The 15,545-nt window shown below is 43.2% G+C and overlaps 1 protein-coding gene across 3 annotated transcripts in view; it reads right to left on the reverse strand.

Moving 5' to 3' along the window:
* Positions 1 to 15,545, reverse strand: part of PCNT (pericentrin) — an 86,034-nt gene that overhangs the window by 55,100 nt on the left and 15,389 nt on the right. For all 3 annotated transcript variants that reach the window (XM_066575722.1, XM_066575723.1, XM_066575721.1), the window contains exons 7-16: positions 15,335 to 15,418; positions 12,914 to 13,063; positions 10,937 to 12,815; positions 8,289 to 8,398; positions 8,097 to 8,208; positions 7,667 to 7,995; positions 7,367 to 7,583; positions 5,258 to 5,439; positions 4,888 to 5,084; positions 2,735 to 3,392 (exon numbers count right to left, since the gene is read on the reverse strand). In XM_066575722.1, the coding sequence (XP_066431819.1) occupies positions 2,735 to 3,392; positions 4,888 to 5,084; positions 5,258 to 5,439; positions 7,367 to 7,583; positions 7,667 to 7,995; positions 8,097 to 8,208; positions 8,289 to 8,398; positions 10,937 to 12,815; positions 12,914 to 13,063; positions 15,335 to 15,418 (3,918 nt within the window). The remainder of the gene's footprint in view (positions 1 to 2,734; positions 3,393 to 4,887; positions 5,085 to 5,257; positions 5,440 to 7,366; positions 7,584 to 7,666; positions 7,996 to 8,096; positions 8,209 to 8,288; positions 8,399 to 10,936; positions 12,816 to 12,913; positions 13,064 to 15,334; positions 15,419 to 15,545) is intronic.

Below are 15,545 nucleotides of genomic sequence, written 5' to 3' on the forward strand. Positions count from 1 at the left end.
TCACATGGCTGGCTAATCCCGGGATTAGCGTCCGCGGACAAAATTTCTGCGGCAAATCCGCCCAGTGTGAACCCAGCCTTGACGCGCCTGTAAGCCACACCGGGGAAATCGCTACTTCACAGAACTGATGGGAGGTGTTTTTGCCATGAAGAAAAAACAAACAAACAAACAAAAACACGCCTCGCATCGGCGTAAAAATACTCATTGGTGATTGCGGTATCGGGCCAAGTTTCTTGGCCAGACATAGTGCTTGCCCGTGTGTAGGTAGACTAAATTCAGCATTTTCCAGCTTTCAAGGCTAGTTTTACACGGCCAAGCGCGATATTGGGCTGTGAAACTCAGCCCGATATCGCATTCGGCAATGTGCAATGTACCTGCGGATGTGAGGTGTTTGTACTGAAGTGATGGGATGTGTTTTTGACACAGTTGAGATCCTCTGGCACGGCTCTCAGCTGTGCCGGAGGATCAGCATGCGTTTCCTAGCCATATTAAAAATGGGAGAGGCGTTTCATGGTGCCTAAAGCTAGGACATGCCACGATATTTTCCCGGGCAACGATGCTTGGGGAGGGGGGGAGGGGGGGGGGGGGGGTAGGGAACAGGACAAAACAAAACAAACAAAATGTATATGGAACCATTAATAAGGCCGGCTTCACACGAGCGTGACGGGCTCCGCCGCGGAATGTTCCGTCACGCGCTCCCTAGAGACCCCATACTTACCAGCGGAAGATAGCGTGAAGACGCTTCCCTGCCCACCGCCGCCGCGTCATGTAACACGCCCACCGCGTCACATGACGCGGCCGGCCGTGTCACGTGACGCGCCGGCCGTGTCACATGACGCGGCGGCGGTAGGCGGGAAAGCGTTTTCACGCTATCTTCCGCTGTGTTACAGCGAGAGATAGCGTGACCGTACGGCTTCCATTGACTGCAATGGAAGCCGTCAGCGCGTACACCCGCGGCAAATAGAGCATGCCGCGGGTGAGGACGGGAGATTTCACGGTGCGGAATTCCGCACCGTGAGCATTGTGCTGTTAGGTTCAATAGAACCTAATAGCAGCGGGCAACGCAGCGGATTTTCGCCGCGAATTACGCGGCGTAAATCCGTTCGTGGGAAGGAGGCCTAAGAAGGGGGTTCACATTTGTGCAAGATGTATGTGTCTCGCAACGCACAAATCTCACACGATTTTCTCAGCCGTATGAAAGCACCCTAAGCCTGCAAAAGGGAGAGCCGTCTGCTACCGACTTACTAGCTATATCAGTCCTGGCACTGGCAGCATGTCAAGTGAATTCGGCTGAGCTAAAATACCAGACCCTACCACTATGAAGTGTACAGTGCTGTACTTTGTATGCAATGAAGAAGCTGCAGCACTCACAGGAGTGCCATGGCTTCTTAAAACAGCTGATCAGCGGGGGAAGGCCAGAGTCAGACCCTCACTGATTTGACATCAATCTTCCCTAGGGATAAGTCATGAATTTCTAAGTCCACAAAAACTTTTGAAGCTGCAGCATACCGATATTTTATGGCATTTTATCCAATTAATTTTAGTGAAGGAGACCTCATTTCACGTGAAGAGAATTTGACAAAATCTCATCATGCATGGCAATGAATGCTGCTATTCAAGAAAAGTACTATCACCAAGTTACAGACCTGTAAAAGGGCACCAGTAGACCAATATTGGGCTCTACCATTCCCATATTTGACATTATATAAAATTAATTTTTTTTTATAAAGGGCACCTGCCATCACCTGTGAGCACCATAAACTAAGTTATTGAACTCATAGGCCAAGTTCCCAGTAGTCGGTGGAAGGGTGTGTGCGCGGCGGGGATGGGGGGGGGGAACTTTACACTCCCCGGCTACCTGTTCCCACACTGTCACCACTGTACTTCGTAGCGTTCTCACTAGAGATGAGCGAGTCTACTCGCTAAGGCACATTACTCGAGCGAGTAGTGCCTTAGCCGAGTATCTCCCCGCTCGTCTCTAAAGATTCGGGGGCCGGCAGCGGGCGGGGAGATCTCTCTCTCCTGCTCTTCCCCCCGCAACTCACCTGTCACCTGCGCTGGCCCCCGCGCAAACTCTCTATGGGAGTTTGTGTGCACAGCCTGCAAAGATAGGTCTGCCGCACTATGAGCATCAACTTTCAGAGATGACTATGTGGCATCGGGGAGCCGGGCGGGCGAGTATAAAAAGTACATCCAATTCCTTGGAATCTGGCCTACGGACATAATAACTTACTTTATGATGCTCAAAAAGGTGATGACAGGTTCCCTACAAAGCAGGTACAATCTCATCTCTTAGTATAACTGAATACAAACTAGAGCTTAGATTTAATGAGACACCTGCTGTGTAATCCTATCCTAGCAACAAGATGCTTGGGGAGTGTGTAGACACCACAGGTGACAAGTAAGGAGCCGAGCCGGGAACAAAGGTGAAGTGCTGGAACAGGTTTTAACATGGTCATAAAACAGAAGCCATTAATTACTTTAGAACACAAAAAGTAACCGCTACAAAAACACTTTATGTTAAGACGGAAGCGAACCGAGATCCCTCACCCTACCGCTATTAGATTCCATGGTTGCAGTATACAAGAATTTTTTTTTTTATTATTTCCTACATCTAAAATAGCAGTCTTGTATGTTACCTGTACATCATATACACCATTTCTAGTATTCTGCAAACAAGTAGTGTGCATTACACAAAATGTACAAGGAAGCCGCAGTGTAACGTTTTCCTTACCCTGTGGGCAGCTTCCAACTCTTCCGCCATAGCCTCGAATTTCTCCAGATGGACTGATGCAAGCTCTTGGCGTAGACGCTGCATTTCCTGCTCTTGCTGCTGTAACCACTGCACCCTGGACTTCTCCAGCTGCTCCTGAACCTCTTTCTCCTTCTCTCGGAGTTTGCTATACAAACATTTCTCCAGCTCTGCCAGAGAAAGTGCATGTTCATCTCGGATCTTCTGAATCTCCGTCAGATATGACGACTCCAAGGTGTCCAGCTTTACCAGATGTGAAGCTTCTAGACTTTGAACGTGTGCTTCGTGGTCTAGGGCATGAGTATGTAGTTCAGCTTGGTGCCTTTGCACTAGCTTGGTTAACTCCGTATACACTTCCTTCTCACGATGGCTTTGCAGCTCTGACAAACCAGCATTTAGATCATCAACAGGACACAGCTCTGATAAATGGACAACAGCTGTTTTTGCATCTGGACCTTCTAAGGGTAAGCCTCCATCAACTTGATTGTGCTTCTCCTTAGATACACAAGAGAGGAGGTTCTCTTCTGGATGGAAGTGGAGATCATTACTAACTTCCTTGTATTCCACAGAGGCGGCTCTCAGTTTCTCTCTCAAGAGATCCTTCTGTAACTTTGAATTTTCCTTGCGTATTTCGGCAATCCTAAAGCAAGACAAAGACACCTTATAACTTTCTCCTACATTAACCCCTTAATGACATGGCCTATTTTGGCGTTGAGGACCAAGCGATTTTTGGTAGTTTTCCATCTCCATTTTTCAAAAGCCATAACTTTTTTATTTTTCCGTCGACGCGGCCGTATAAGGGCTTGTTTTTTGTGTGGCGACCTGTAGGTTTTTATCGGTGCCACTTTTGGGTACATAAACAATATCGTAAAACTTTTATTATTTTTTTTATGATAACAGGGAGAGAAAACGCATCAATTCTGACATAGATTTTTTTTTTTTTTTTTTTTACAGCGTTAATCATGCAGCATAAATGACACACTAAATTTTTTCTGCGGGTCGGTACGGTTACAACGATACCAAAATTGTTATTTTTTTTTAGGTTTTTACATTTTTTTGCAATAAAAAGCCTTTTTTTTGGAAATCTTTTTTTTCCCCTCTATAGCTGCATTCAAAGCCCTGTAACTTTTATTTTTCTATGTACGGAGCTTTATAAGGGCTTATTTTTTGCGAGACGAGCTGTAGTTTTTATTGGTACTGTTTTGGGGAATGTACGGCTTTTTTGATCACTTTTATTGCATTTTTTGTGAGGCAAAAATGCTAAAAATTAGCATTTTGCCTCTTTTTTAGCACGCTTTTTGTTGTACAAAATAAAAAGCATGTTCAACTCTTTGTACACGTCGTTACGGACGCATCAAAACCCAATATGTGGGGTTTAAATTTTTTTTTTACCTTTCTTTATGCTATTAGAAAAAAGCATAAAAAAGGGTTTTTTTTTACATTTTTCTACAGTTTCCTTTCTTTCTTTTTTTTACACTATTTGAGTCCCTCTGGAGGGACTTGCAGCACTGTGCCGATGATTGCTGTCATAAGGCATGGCAGAGCTACTGCTCTGCCATGCCTTATCGCTTATACAGCGATTATAGGCACAGGCAATACAGGCCTGTGACAGGTGACAGGCCGGGCTCTCGCGATGACATCGCGAGAGCCGGCCGGAGACACAGAGGGAGCGCGATCCCTCTGTGAACTGTTTCCCTGCCGCGATCTACTTAGATCGCGGCAGGGAAGGGGTTAACAGCACGACGCCGGCTGTGACTGACAGCCGGCTCCCGCTGCGGGATAGCGCAAGGTCAGTCATGATCTCGCGCTATCCCGATGATGTACCGGTACGTCATTTTGCGCAAAGTATCAGGCTCCCATGACGTGCCGACACGTCATGGAGCAGGAAGGGGTTAAAGCAACACCCTTGGAAGGGATTTAATCTACAGTAACACATATAACAAACTGCATTAAAACACAAAGTTTATTCACTGTATGGAAACTGTATAAGTCGCACATATACAGATTTTCATACCCAAGACTGCTTGAGTACCCAGACAAGCCTGCACCCATATGGGTATTCAACATACAAGATCTACAAGTTCTCTTAACATTAGTGAATGTGCAATATATATTTTCACAAAGGCGCAGTTCACCTGCTCTCCGCTTCCATTAGTGCATTTTCTCTCTCGGCTTTCAATCTTTTTGTGAATTCCTCCAGGTCACTGGCCATCTTTTTCCTGGTATCAGCCAACTCCGTAGCATGCAGAGCTTGTAGCCCCTCTAGTTGCGACAGCTGCACCTCTCCATCACCAGAATCCAATTCAAAGTCTGTTTGGACAGTTTTAGTATTCTGTTTGAAGAAATGGAATTTAAAAAATATATATATATAAAAATAAGTTATTAATATTTTCTGACATTTGACAGCTCTTCAGTAACACATGGAAACATTTTAGGGCACACTGGTATCCTAGATGGATAATACCCACCCGGAAATAAACAAAAAAGACATTTCCCCAAACTTGCCTTTTCTAGCTGTTTTAAGGATATAGAATTATCACTGAAGGGTAATTCTGAAACGGTCACATCTTCATTTTCTGACCGTTGTGCATCCAAGTTCTGCCTCCTCTTGTTCAAAGCCAGTACTTCAGTCTTCACTCCATGCTGCAAAGCTTCAGACGTGTTGTGCAGTTGCAGCCTCCTTATATCTACAAAATGTAAGACACATTAGCACTTCTGTACACTAAAGTGTAGAGCCTCTTATTTCTCACCATATCTGAACTTAGCGCCAATCTGACAGCTGTATACAAGATGGACCAGTTTGAAGCATCTGTGCTCTACACTACCAGCTGCCCAGAGTAGCAGTAATCCGCACAGTGCCCCCCTACTACATCCATGAGAAATAAATACAGAATTCATCATTTCTAAACAATGATCGGAATGGATTTAAGTTTAAAGGCAACCTGTTACGTCACTACATCCCCATAAACTAAGTCATAGTGCAGGATACAGGGAGTCGGGTGATGTCATTTATGCTCCTCTGAAGTCCCGGCAGCACGTGAAAATCTGACTCTTTACAGTCCCGTGCCTGCGCTCTCTCATATACTTGTATAGGAGAGTGACCACACATAATGAGACTCTGAAAACATTTTGGTGCGTCGCCAGGACTTCAGAGGGAGACACCGCTGAATCTAGGCAGCAAATTAATTTATAATATAAAAAAAACCAAACAGCCACCACCTGGCTCCCAGTCATGTCCCCTAACCCGTCATGTGGGGGCATGACAAGTTCCCATGACATATTTTCAGCTACGAATGTCACTACTGACTGTTGCAAGATAGAAAGAAGTTAATACACCTTTACAAGTGTAATGTAGCGTTGGGTACACGTACATCCTGCAGCATCGGGTATGTATGGAGAGAGATAGAGCGGCGATCTCCCTCCGTACAACGCGGGCACCGGCTGTTACTTACAGCTGACACCCAGCGGCAACAGCGCCGATAAGCTGCACGGCTCATCTGCTGTTAACCCTTTAAATGCCGTTGTCAATTTTGACAGTGGCATTTAAATCCCCCTGACGATTTTCGCAGGAAGTCGTGCGGTTGTCATGGCAGCCAGGGTCCTTCTGAAAGGCCCAAGGGCTGTCATGGCAGAATGCCTATCAAGCCATCCCCGTGGGTTGATTTGATAAAACGCCTGCTCGATTGCAGTATGATGTAATGCTATAGCATTACATCATGCTGCAGGAGCACTCAAAGCATCGCAAGTTGTTGTCCCCCTCTGGGGGCAAAAACTTTTATTACTTAATTTTTAAATTTAACTAAATTAATCAAAAAAAAAAAGCGCCATATTCATAATAAGAGAATCTAAATAAAACAAAATACATATTTGGCATCGCTGCATCCATTAAAGTCCAATCTATCAAAGTAATGCATTATTTACCCCACAGGGTGAAGACAATCAGAAAAAATAAAAAATACACGCCAGAATTGTGTTTTTTTGGTCGCCCTTTCTTCAAGAAAAAAAAAAAAAGTTATAAAAAGCGATCAAAAAGTTGTGTGTATTTCAAAATGGTATCAACAGAAACTAGAGGACATACCGCACAAAATGAGCCCTCGCAAAACTATGTCAATGGGGAGTAGATGACAGAAAATTAAAAATAAATAAAATTAAAAAAAAAAAAGGACAGCAAAAAGGAAAACTGACCCATAGAATAAAGTTATCATGTCCTTTTTGTTGCAGTTTTAGTGTGTCTTGTTTCTACGGCACACAAAGATAGCAGAATTTCGTTTTTTTCCCCACTTCACTCCACTTAGAATTTTTAAAAAGTTTTTCAGTACATCATGTGGTATATTAAATAGTACCATTGAAAAATACAACGCGTTCCACAAAAGACAAGCCCTCATACATCTATGTCAATGGATATATAAAAGTTAGGACTTTTTTTTTTTTTTTTTTTAAAGGCGGGAGGAAAAGCTGAAAATGGAAGGGGGGGGGGGGGGGGGGGGGAAGAAACTTGTCCTTAAGGGGTTAAGTGATTTGAATTTATACTGTGATGCTTAAGGGTTTCCATCATTCTCAATACCAGTTTTTCACGAGAAAAAAAAAACACCTTAGTGTAAATTTACATGTCACCTCTGATGTGCTTCTCAGACAGTTTGGCCCTTAGCTGCTCCAGTTCCAAACAGTGTCTCTTCTTTAATTTCTCAATCTCAGAAGCATATTTTTCAGATAGATCAAGCTTCAAGTTGAACACATCCTCCTTATACTGTAGGCCAAGCACTGCCCCTAAGTTTTCTAGCTCCAGCTTGTGTCTCTCTTCAACATGAAGTCGTGAGTAAGAAAGCTCCTCCTGTCAAAAACGACACAATTATATATATATTTTATATGCAAAACCAAAAGCTATAAAACTAATATAATCTACACCAGACTGACCTTGTGCGCCTCTAGCTGGTCTGTCAAATGTTGCAAAAGATGTAGCTTATCACTTTCAAAAGACTCTTCTAAAGTCACACTAGAACAGTTGAGGAGAGTCATGTCCACCTTTTCATCACCCATTTCTCGAAGACGTTGATGCAGAACCTTTAACTCCTCCCTGTAAGTTTCTTCTGCAGAGCTGGACTTCTGTTCAAAGTAAATTCTAAGCTCTTCCATCTCCTTTTCATGTTGAGCCTTCAGCAAGAGCCGTTCCTGCTCAAAGTCCTTCCTCATCCTCTCAATTTCTTCCAGTTGTGTGGACCGGGCAATGAGCTGGTCCTTTAACTCTAAAAAGAAGATATAGGAGATTTTAAATATATAGATTTTAAGGAGGAAACTAAAAAAGTCCTGAAAGGGGTGGGACTACAGTCTGGAAAGAGAGGCTTACCGCTGAGCTCTTGGCGACTTGCTCTGGACCTGTCAATCTGAGACCATAAAAGTTGGATTTCTTCACTGGACTCTATTTTAGCCTCACTATAACCAATCCGCAATGTGTTTGGCTATTGAGAGAAATTGGCATATCAGAAAAGGAATGAAACACATAACCATTGAAAAGAATAATGAGAGAGTAATTCAATACCTGATGTAGTTTTTCCTCAGTAACAGAGTCACTCGCAGTATCATTCTGCTGTTGTAGTGGAATAAACTGGGTCTCATCATAGTTGGAGCCTGGCAGCAATGCTGTATTTGCTAAAGAAAAAAAAAATGGTTTAAAAAAAAACAAAAAAAAAACAAACTGGATCATAATATATATTATTACACACACAGGTTTTCACTACAACAAGAATTACAATGAGCATGCACACTAACTCCAACTTAACCCTTAGAAACCAAGCTTTTTTCTTCTCCCCTTTAAAAATAAAAAAAAAATATATCGAAACGCCTTTATTTATCCATCAACATCGCTGTATGAGGGCTTGTTTTTTGCGGGATGAGTTGTAGTTTTTCAATGGTTCTATTTAATGTACCATATAATGTACTGAAAAACTTTTACAAAATTCTAAGTGGAAAGAAAAAGAAAAAAAAAGTTAAAATTCCGCCATCTTTCGGTACACCTTGTTTCTACGGTGCGCACAGACTGCAGCAAAAATGACATGATAACTTTATTTTTCGGGTCAGTACAATTACTACGATACCAAACTTATCTAGTTTTGTTTTTGCTGTACTACTTGAATTTTTTTCAAAGATATTTAATTTTTTAAGATTAGAAAAGCAATAGCTTTTTTTTAATTTTTCTGTCTACATAGTTTTGAGAGGGCTCATTTTTTGCGGCACGTCCTGTAGTTTGTGTTGGTACCGTTTTGGAATACATACGACTTTTTGATCACTTTTTATTGCATTTTCTCTTGGCGACAAGGCAACCAAAAAAGTGAATTTCTGGAGTGCATTTTTTTTTCTGCCAACGTTCACAATGCATTACTTTGATAGATCACATTGTTGTGGAAGCAGCGATACCAATCATGTATTTTTGTTTTAACATGGCAAAGGGTTTTTTCTTTTAAAATAAGATCAATAAAGTTTTACTAATTCTTTAGAGAACAAAAAAAATTTTTACTTTTTTTTTTTTTAGTCCCCAGAGGGAACAACAACTTACGATGCTTCGTTCATTCCTGCTGTATGATGTAATACCATAGCATAACATCATACTGCGATCGGGCAGGCATTCTATCAAGCCATCCCACGGGAATGGCTTGATAGGCCTTCTGCCATGACAGCCCTGGGGCCTTTCATAAGGCCCTCGACTGCCATGTCACCCGCACGCCTCCCTGTGATCTCATTGCGGAGGGGACGTACAAGACCCCCAAACATCGTTAGGGGAGGGGATTTAAATGCCGCTGCAGTATTGACGACGGCATTTAAGGGGTCAATAGCTCCGATGAGCCGTGTGGCTTATCGGATCTGTTACCGCCAGGTGTCTGCTGTAAGAAATAGCCAGCAGCCGTTATGTATGGAGTCCGGCATCTGCAGGCCTTCAAAAGGCGTACAAGCGGTCACTAAGGGGTGAAGAGACTTTGGATTCTATGGTAGCACACAAAGTGGTTACATGTATTTGTGATTGTTGTGTGCAGAGCCTGAAGTAGCTTGCGAATAGCCCTGAAAAATTAAAGAGCTACCATGCCATCACTGTCCAAGAAAACAGCGCTCTGTAGAAAATTTAGATAGCAGGGTGTGCAGCTCATCTAATACATACCTGCAAATGTGTTTTACCCCATCACTTTCCATTAAACTGGAAAAAGGGAGTGTGTTTAGCTGATTTCATGCCTCTTAAAGAATAGTGCAAAAGTAAAATAAAGGTAAGTCAGTTCATGCATGAAGAAGTCAAACAGCGAGAATGACATCTGGAAGAACTCTTCAAGCTTCTATCTTTTTAAGGTGCATTAAAAACTTCATGCAGACACTGTTGGTGACACTAAATGACCTAAAACAATGCATCTCGCTGCAGTGGACTGGATAACAGATGTTATGATGGGATACATCTGGGCAGAACTGGACTACCGACCTGCCATCTGCTATATCACCACCAGCGCCTACATAGAATATCTGTAAGCTGCATTCTCTCTTTTCATGTGCTTCTGGCTGTTATATCAATTCATGCATTAATAAGTTAGTTTTACTTTTGCACTATTCTTTTCGAATCACGCTGGATAGTCATTGTGAAGCAGCAGCACACATGCTTGACCTCCGTCTCAAACCAACCTTCATTGCATAGGATGTTGGTACGGAAGGAGAGGGGGATTGGATCTCCTATTCTACCTCGGTCTCTGTTGTTGGATCATACCGATCTAACATTACCCATCCAGAGATCGACTGGAATACCCCTTTAACAGAAATGCTGCTAGAGTCCATTTAACTTGTGGCCTCACCAGGCTCCGAGTGTACAGTTTAAGAAATTGCATTTTGACTAGAGTTCTGATCCTATTTAATACTGTACTAGAGATGAGAGGGTATACTCGCTAAGGCACTACTCGCTCGAGTAATGTGCCTTAACCAGTATCTCCCAGCTCGTCCCTAAAGATTTGGAGGCCGGCAGGGGGTGGGGGAGAGCGGGGAGGAACGGAGGGGAGATCTCTCTCTCCCTCTCTTCCCCCCGCAACTCACCTGTCAGTCGCGGCGGCCCCCGAATCTTTAGGGACGAGCGGGGAGATACTCGGCTAAGGCACATTACTCGAGCGAGTATACTTGCTCATCTCTATACTGTACCCATATGATGCAGATGACTGGACTCACTCATTTGTTCAGGATGCTCTTGAACAGCCCCTGTCTGCTTCCCATGTTGATCCTGTAGCTCCTCCAAATCTTGGTCCATCAGCTTTGCATCTTCTTCAGAATCCAGGTTTGCTGCATTGTGCATTTGCTCAGGTTGCTCCAATACAATATTTTCTTTCGCACAACTGTCTTTGATGAGGCAAATATGTTCAAGCAGTTCATGTGTACATTTGGACTCTTGGGGTTCGCCATCATTTTGCCACAGAGATTCAGTGAGATGCACCTGCTGGGAATATGCGTCACCCTCATTTTTCCATTGTCCGCTCTTTTGAACACAAATATTCATCTTCCGGATTTCAATAAGATGCTGCTGTTGTAACTCTAATATTTGTTTAACACACTCTTCTCGGATTTGTTCTAACTGCCTGGAATGTTCTTCCTGCTTCAGTAAGGAGTCTTGTAAGAGTTCTTCTCCAATAAGTTTCAGCTCTTGGGAATGCTGGTTGACCAGAACATCTAATTCCTGAGAATGCTGGTCTCTCTCCTTCTCCCACTCCTTATTTTCCAGGATAAGTTGTTCTTGCATTTCTCGGATCTCCTTGATATGTTGCTCTTGTAGTTGCTTCATTGATTTTAAATGCTCATCTTGCAGCTCTGCAATTTCTTCATTCAACCTTTTCAGAATTTCCGACTGCTGCTCCATCTGCTTCTCCCACTCCTTTTTCTCCTGAAGATAGGCATTCTGTAAGGCATTCATATTTTCCCATGGTGTCTGAAGCATCAAAAGGTTCTTTGCATCCTCCTCTTGTTGCATTGTCCACCCTTGTTTTTCCAGGGCGAGGAGACCCTGAAACTCTGTTAGTTCCTTGGAGTGGATGTCCTGGAAGTGCAATAACTCACTTGAGTGTTTCTGTAGAAGTTGGTCAGTCTGAGATGAATGTAGCGCAGCCATCTGTGAAAGCTCCTTTCCCAGTTGTTCCAGCAACTCAGAGTGTTTGTTTTCTTGAAATGCACAGTCCCGTTTTTCAAAATGATCCTTCTCCAAGACTTCTATATCCTTCTTGTACTGCTCCTGTAGTTCTGACATCTTCATTGCATGCTCCTCAGAAAGAAACTCAATCTGTCTTGAAAGTTCTTCATTTTGCTTTAAGGTGTTTGAGTGTTCTTTTTGCACCCGTTCCATCGCCTCACAATGTTTAGACAGAGTTTCTTTCAATGTAGTACTCACTTTGTCATTTTGTTCTTCTAAACGCAACATCTCCTTTCTATGCAGGTCGCTTTCCTTCAAAGCATCTTTAAGCTCTTGAGAAAGCGCGTCTTGCTCTAATTCCCACTGTTTTTTCTCCTCTAAATGCAGAGATAGCATCTGATTTTTCTCCACAGCATGTAGTTCCTTTAAGTTTGACAACTTAACTAAACTTTCCTCTTCTACCAACTTGAGCTCCTCGGATTTTCTCTCAAGTTTCTGGGCAAGTTCATCTTGAAGAATCTCTTGTTTCTTCTCAGATGCCAGTTTCTCCTCCTCATACATCTTCTGCAACATGTCAACCTCTTCCCTATGCCTTCCGTCCAATTCTAATATATCTGCTACATGCTTTTCTTTTAGCAGCTCAATCTCTTTCAAGTGTTCTTGTTGTAGTTGGGAGATTTCTTTAGAAAGCTCTCCGCGTAAATGCTCTACAACCTGCCTATGTTCATCACGTAAATGCTCCGCTTCAAACCGATTCTTGCTCTGGAGGATTGCTAGGTCTTGTGCCCATTTGTCATTTAGTTGTTCTCGCAGCTGAATCAAGGCATCCTCCTTCTCTTTGAGCAGGTTTGCCTGACTTAACTCAAGGTGGGCAGCGTGCAGGTTGTTCAGACTGAGACGCATGGCTTCCATTTCCATATTATGTGCCGACTACAAATAGAAGAATAAAGCAAACATTAAAAGGACACTTCCAATGCAACATTTCAAAGCAGCAAACTGATCCTTTTATTCCAAGTCTATTAGCCTACCCGCATCTGCTCAGCCTCCATGCTGTGTGCATTCTCTAGCTGGTGCTTTAGTTCTTCCAGTTTCTGTTTGTCTGTGTTCAGACCTGAATATAACTTCTGTATTTCTCGCTCATGACTGCCTTTTAAAAGTGCAATTTCACTTTCATGTTCCTGCAGAGAACAAGGAATTAATGCATTTTTTAAAAATTTGTTTATTGGCTTCTTTCAGTAGAACAACTTAGAGTTAAAGGGGTTGTCTCGCGGCAGCAAGTGGGTCTATACACTTCTGTATGGCCATATTAATGCACTTTGTAATATACATCGTGCATTAAATATGAGCCATACAGAAGTTATTCACTTACCTGCTCCGTTGCTAGCGTCCCCGTTGCCATGGTTCCGTCTATCTTCGGTGTCTTCTTGCTTTTTTAGACGCGCTTGCGCAGATGCATCTTCTCCCTTCGGCTGGTCTTGGAAGCATCGGCGTTTGGCTCCGCCCCCTTGTACGCGTCATCGCGTAGCTCCGCCCCCGTCACATGCCGATTCCAGCCAATCAGGAGGCTGGAACCGGCACACGTCATGGGGCGGAGCTACGTGATGATGCATACAAGGGGGCGGAGCCAAAACGCCGATGCTTCCAAGACCAGCCGAAGGGAGAAGATGCATCTGCGCAAGCGCGTCTAAAAAAGCAAGAAGACACCGAAGTTAGACGGAACCATGGCAACGGGGACGCTAGCAACGGAGCAGGTAAGTGAATAACTTCTGTATGGCTCATATTTAATGCACGATGTATATTACAAAGTGCATTAATATGGCCATACAGAAGTGTATAGACCCACTTGATTTCGCGAGACAACCCCTTTAAAGAAAACCCGCCATCAGAAAATAGGTGTGCAAGTTGGCCCCACAGTGCAAAACAGCGTAGCAGCAACATAACGTGGGCATTTAAGGCCAAGTAGAGCGATTAGCCAAAATGTCAAAATCTTACTTTTGTTGTAGCTCGCCCGTTATGCAAACGTGCCATCGCCAAGTGAGGACGTTGCTTCTAAAACCAGGCCTTTTCAGCTCTCAGGCCAACCCCCTTCCCTGCATACGTCAGTCTTTGTAGTGCTGACATCTTGCGCCTTCCTCCTTTTTCTCTCTAGTCTTCTGCTGCATGTGCCGTGAAGTTAGGCGAGGCGCAGACACCTCACCTTCACCAGCGCACAGTGCATGTATCAGAAGTCGAGACAGAAGAGCTGCATGCACAGGATTTCAGCACCAAGAGTGCAGACGTTGGAGGGAAAGGGTTTGGCTGCAAGAGCTGAAGAGGGCGTGTTTTATAAGGGACGTCCTTAAGGCCCAGCTACACGCAGCAATGAAAGGAAGTGCGCAATAGTTACGTCTAAATGCCAGCCATCGCGCATTTTGTTAACTTTTTGTTTGTTGCTCAGTTTCAGCCTGCATGAAAATTATCGCTGGTTCATTTACTTCTCGTTACATGTAAACATTTCCAAATCAGAGCATCACGTAGGAGCGTGAAGCAATGAGCAAGAAGTGAGCGAACCAGCGATGATCTACCTGTCTCAACATTGTACATGAGCGCAAACTAGTGCTGACATCACTGGGCCCATTTAAACAAGAAATCTGCTCGTGTAACACAGGCAGCTCCGAGTAATGCAACGTCAACACCTCTGACTTAAGATGGCACATTTGTATAATGGGCAGTCGGCAACAAAAGTAAGATTTTGACTTTTTTGCTCATCGCTCCACTCAGCTTAAAACACACATTATGCTGCTATGCCGTTTTACACTGTGGGGCGAGCTCCTCTGACAGATTCCCTTAAACATAGTTCACAATCAGTCAAACAATAAACGTATAATACACTAGAATAGCAGATTTAGAAATACTAAAAACATACCCAACCCTTCCCCCTGACATTCAAGGTTTAAGTTGTAAACAATGGGCGATGCGAGGGCACGCCCAAACATAGGACGTGTCGTGAAAAAAAATTAAAATTCACTCATTCAAAAGAACGGGGTTTATATTTGTGCGTCTTGCAACTCGCAAATCTCACACAATTTTCTCAACTGCATAAAAACGGCCTAAATTATCCCAAAAACCATTTTCTCGGAAAGACTGCAGTGTTTGAGTAAAATATAGCAGTTTGTAACATTTGAGCCCATCAGCATCTCATGCTGACTGTCTCTACCCAGGAGAGGGTCTCCATATATTCAATAGTGCATTGTTTTAGCGTTCAATAGATCTTGCTGCCCACCTCATTTGCATGGGAAAAGTTTATCTAATGCTATTCCATATTTAAAACCATTATATTCTAGCTTAAGTTGCTAGTATCATCTCAACATTTAAACATTTTTTTTAATCACTGGACAAGATCATATACAATGCCACGAAGCATCAACGGAACAAAGATGAAACACAGATTACTAGTCTGTGTCAAATACCTGATTCACTACAGCAATCTGCTCCCTCCAGCTCTCTCCAGAAACCTCCATCTTTTTCTCAAACTGTGCATTTAGACGATTAACCTGAAGACCGTTAAGATTGACGAGCATTAGTAGGGGAGGAAGACAAAAAAAAAAAGAAACAGGCAATTACGCCTTTTTTGGGAATTGTTTCTTACAGCATTTAATGAATGATAAAATGTGACAACTT

Source organism: Eleutherodactylus coqui, chromosome 8 (assembly GCF_035609145.1).
Source record: "Eleutherodactylus coqui strain aEleCoq1 chromosome 8, aEleCoq1.hap1, whole genome shotgun sequence".
NCBI lineage: Eukaryota > Metazoa > Chordata > Amphibia > Anura > Eleutherodactylidae > Eleutherodactylus > Eleutherodactylus coqui.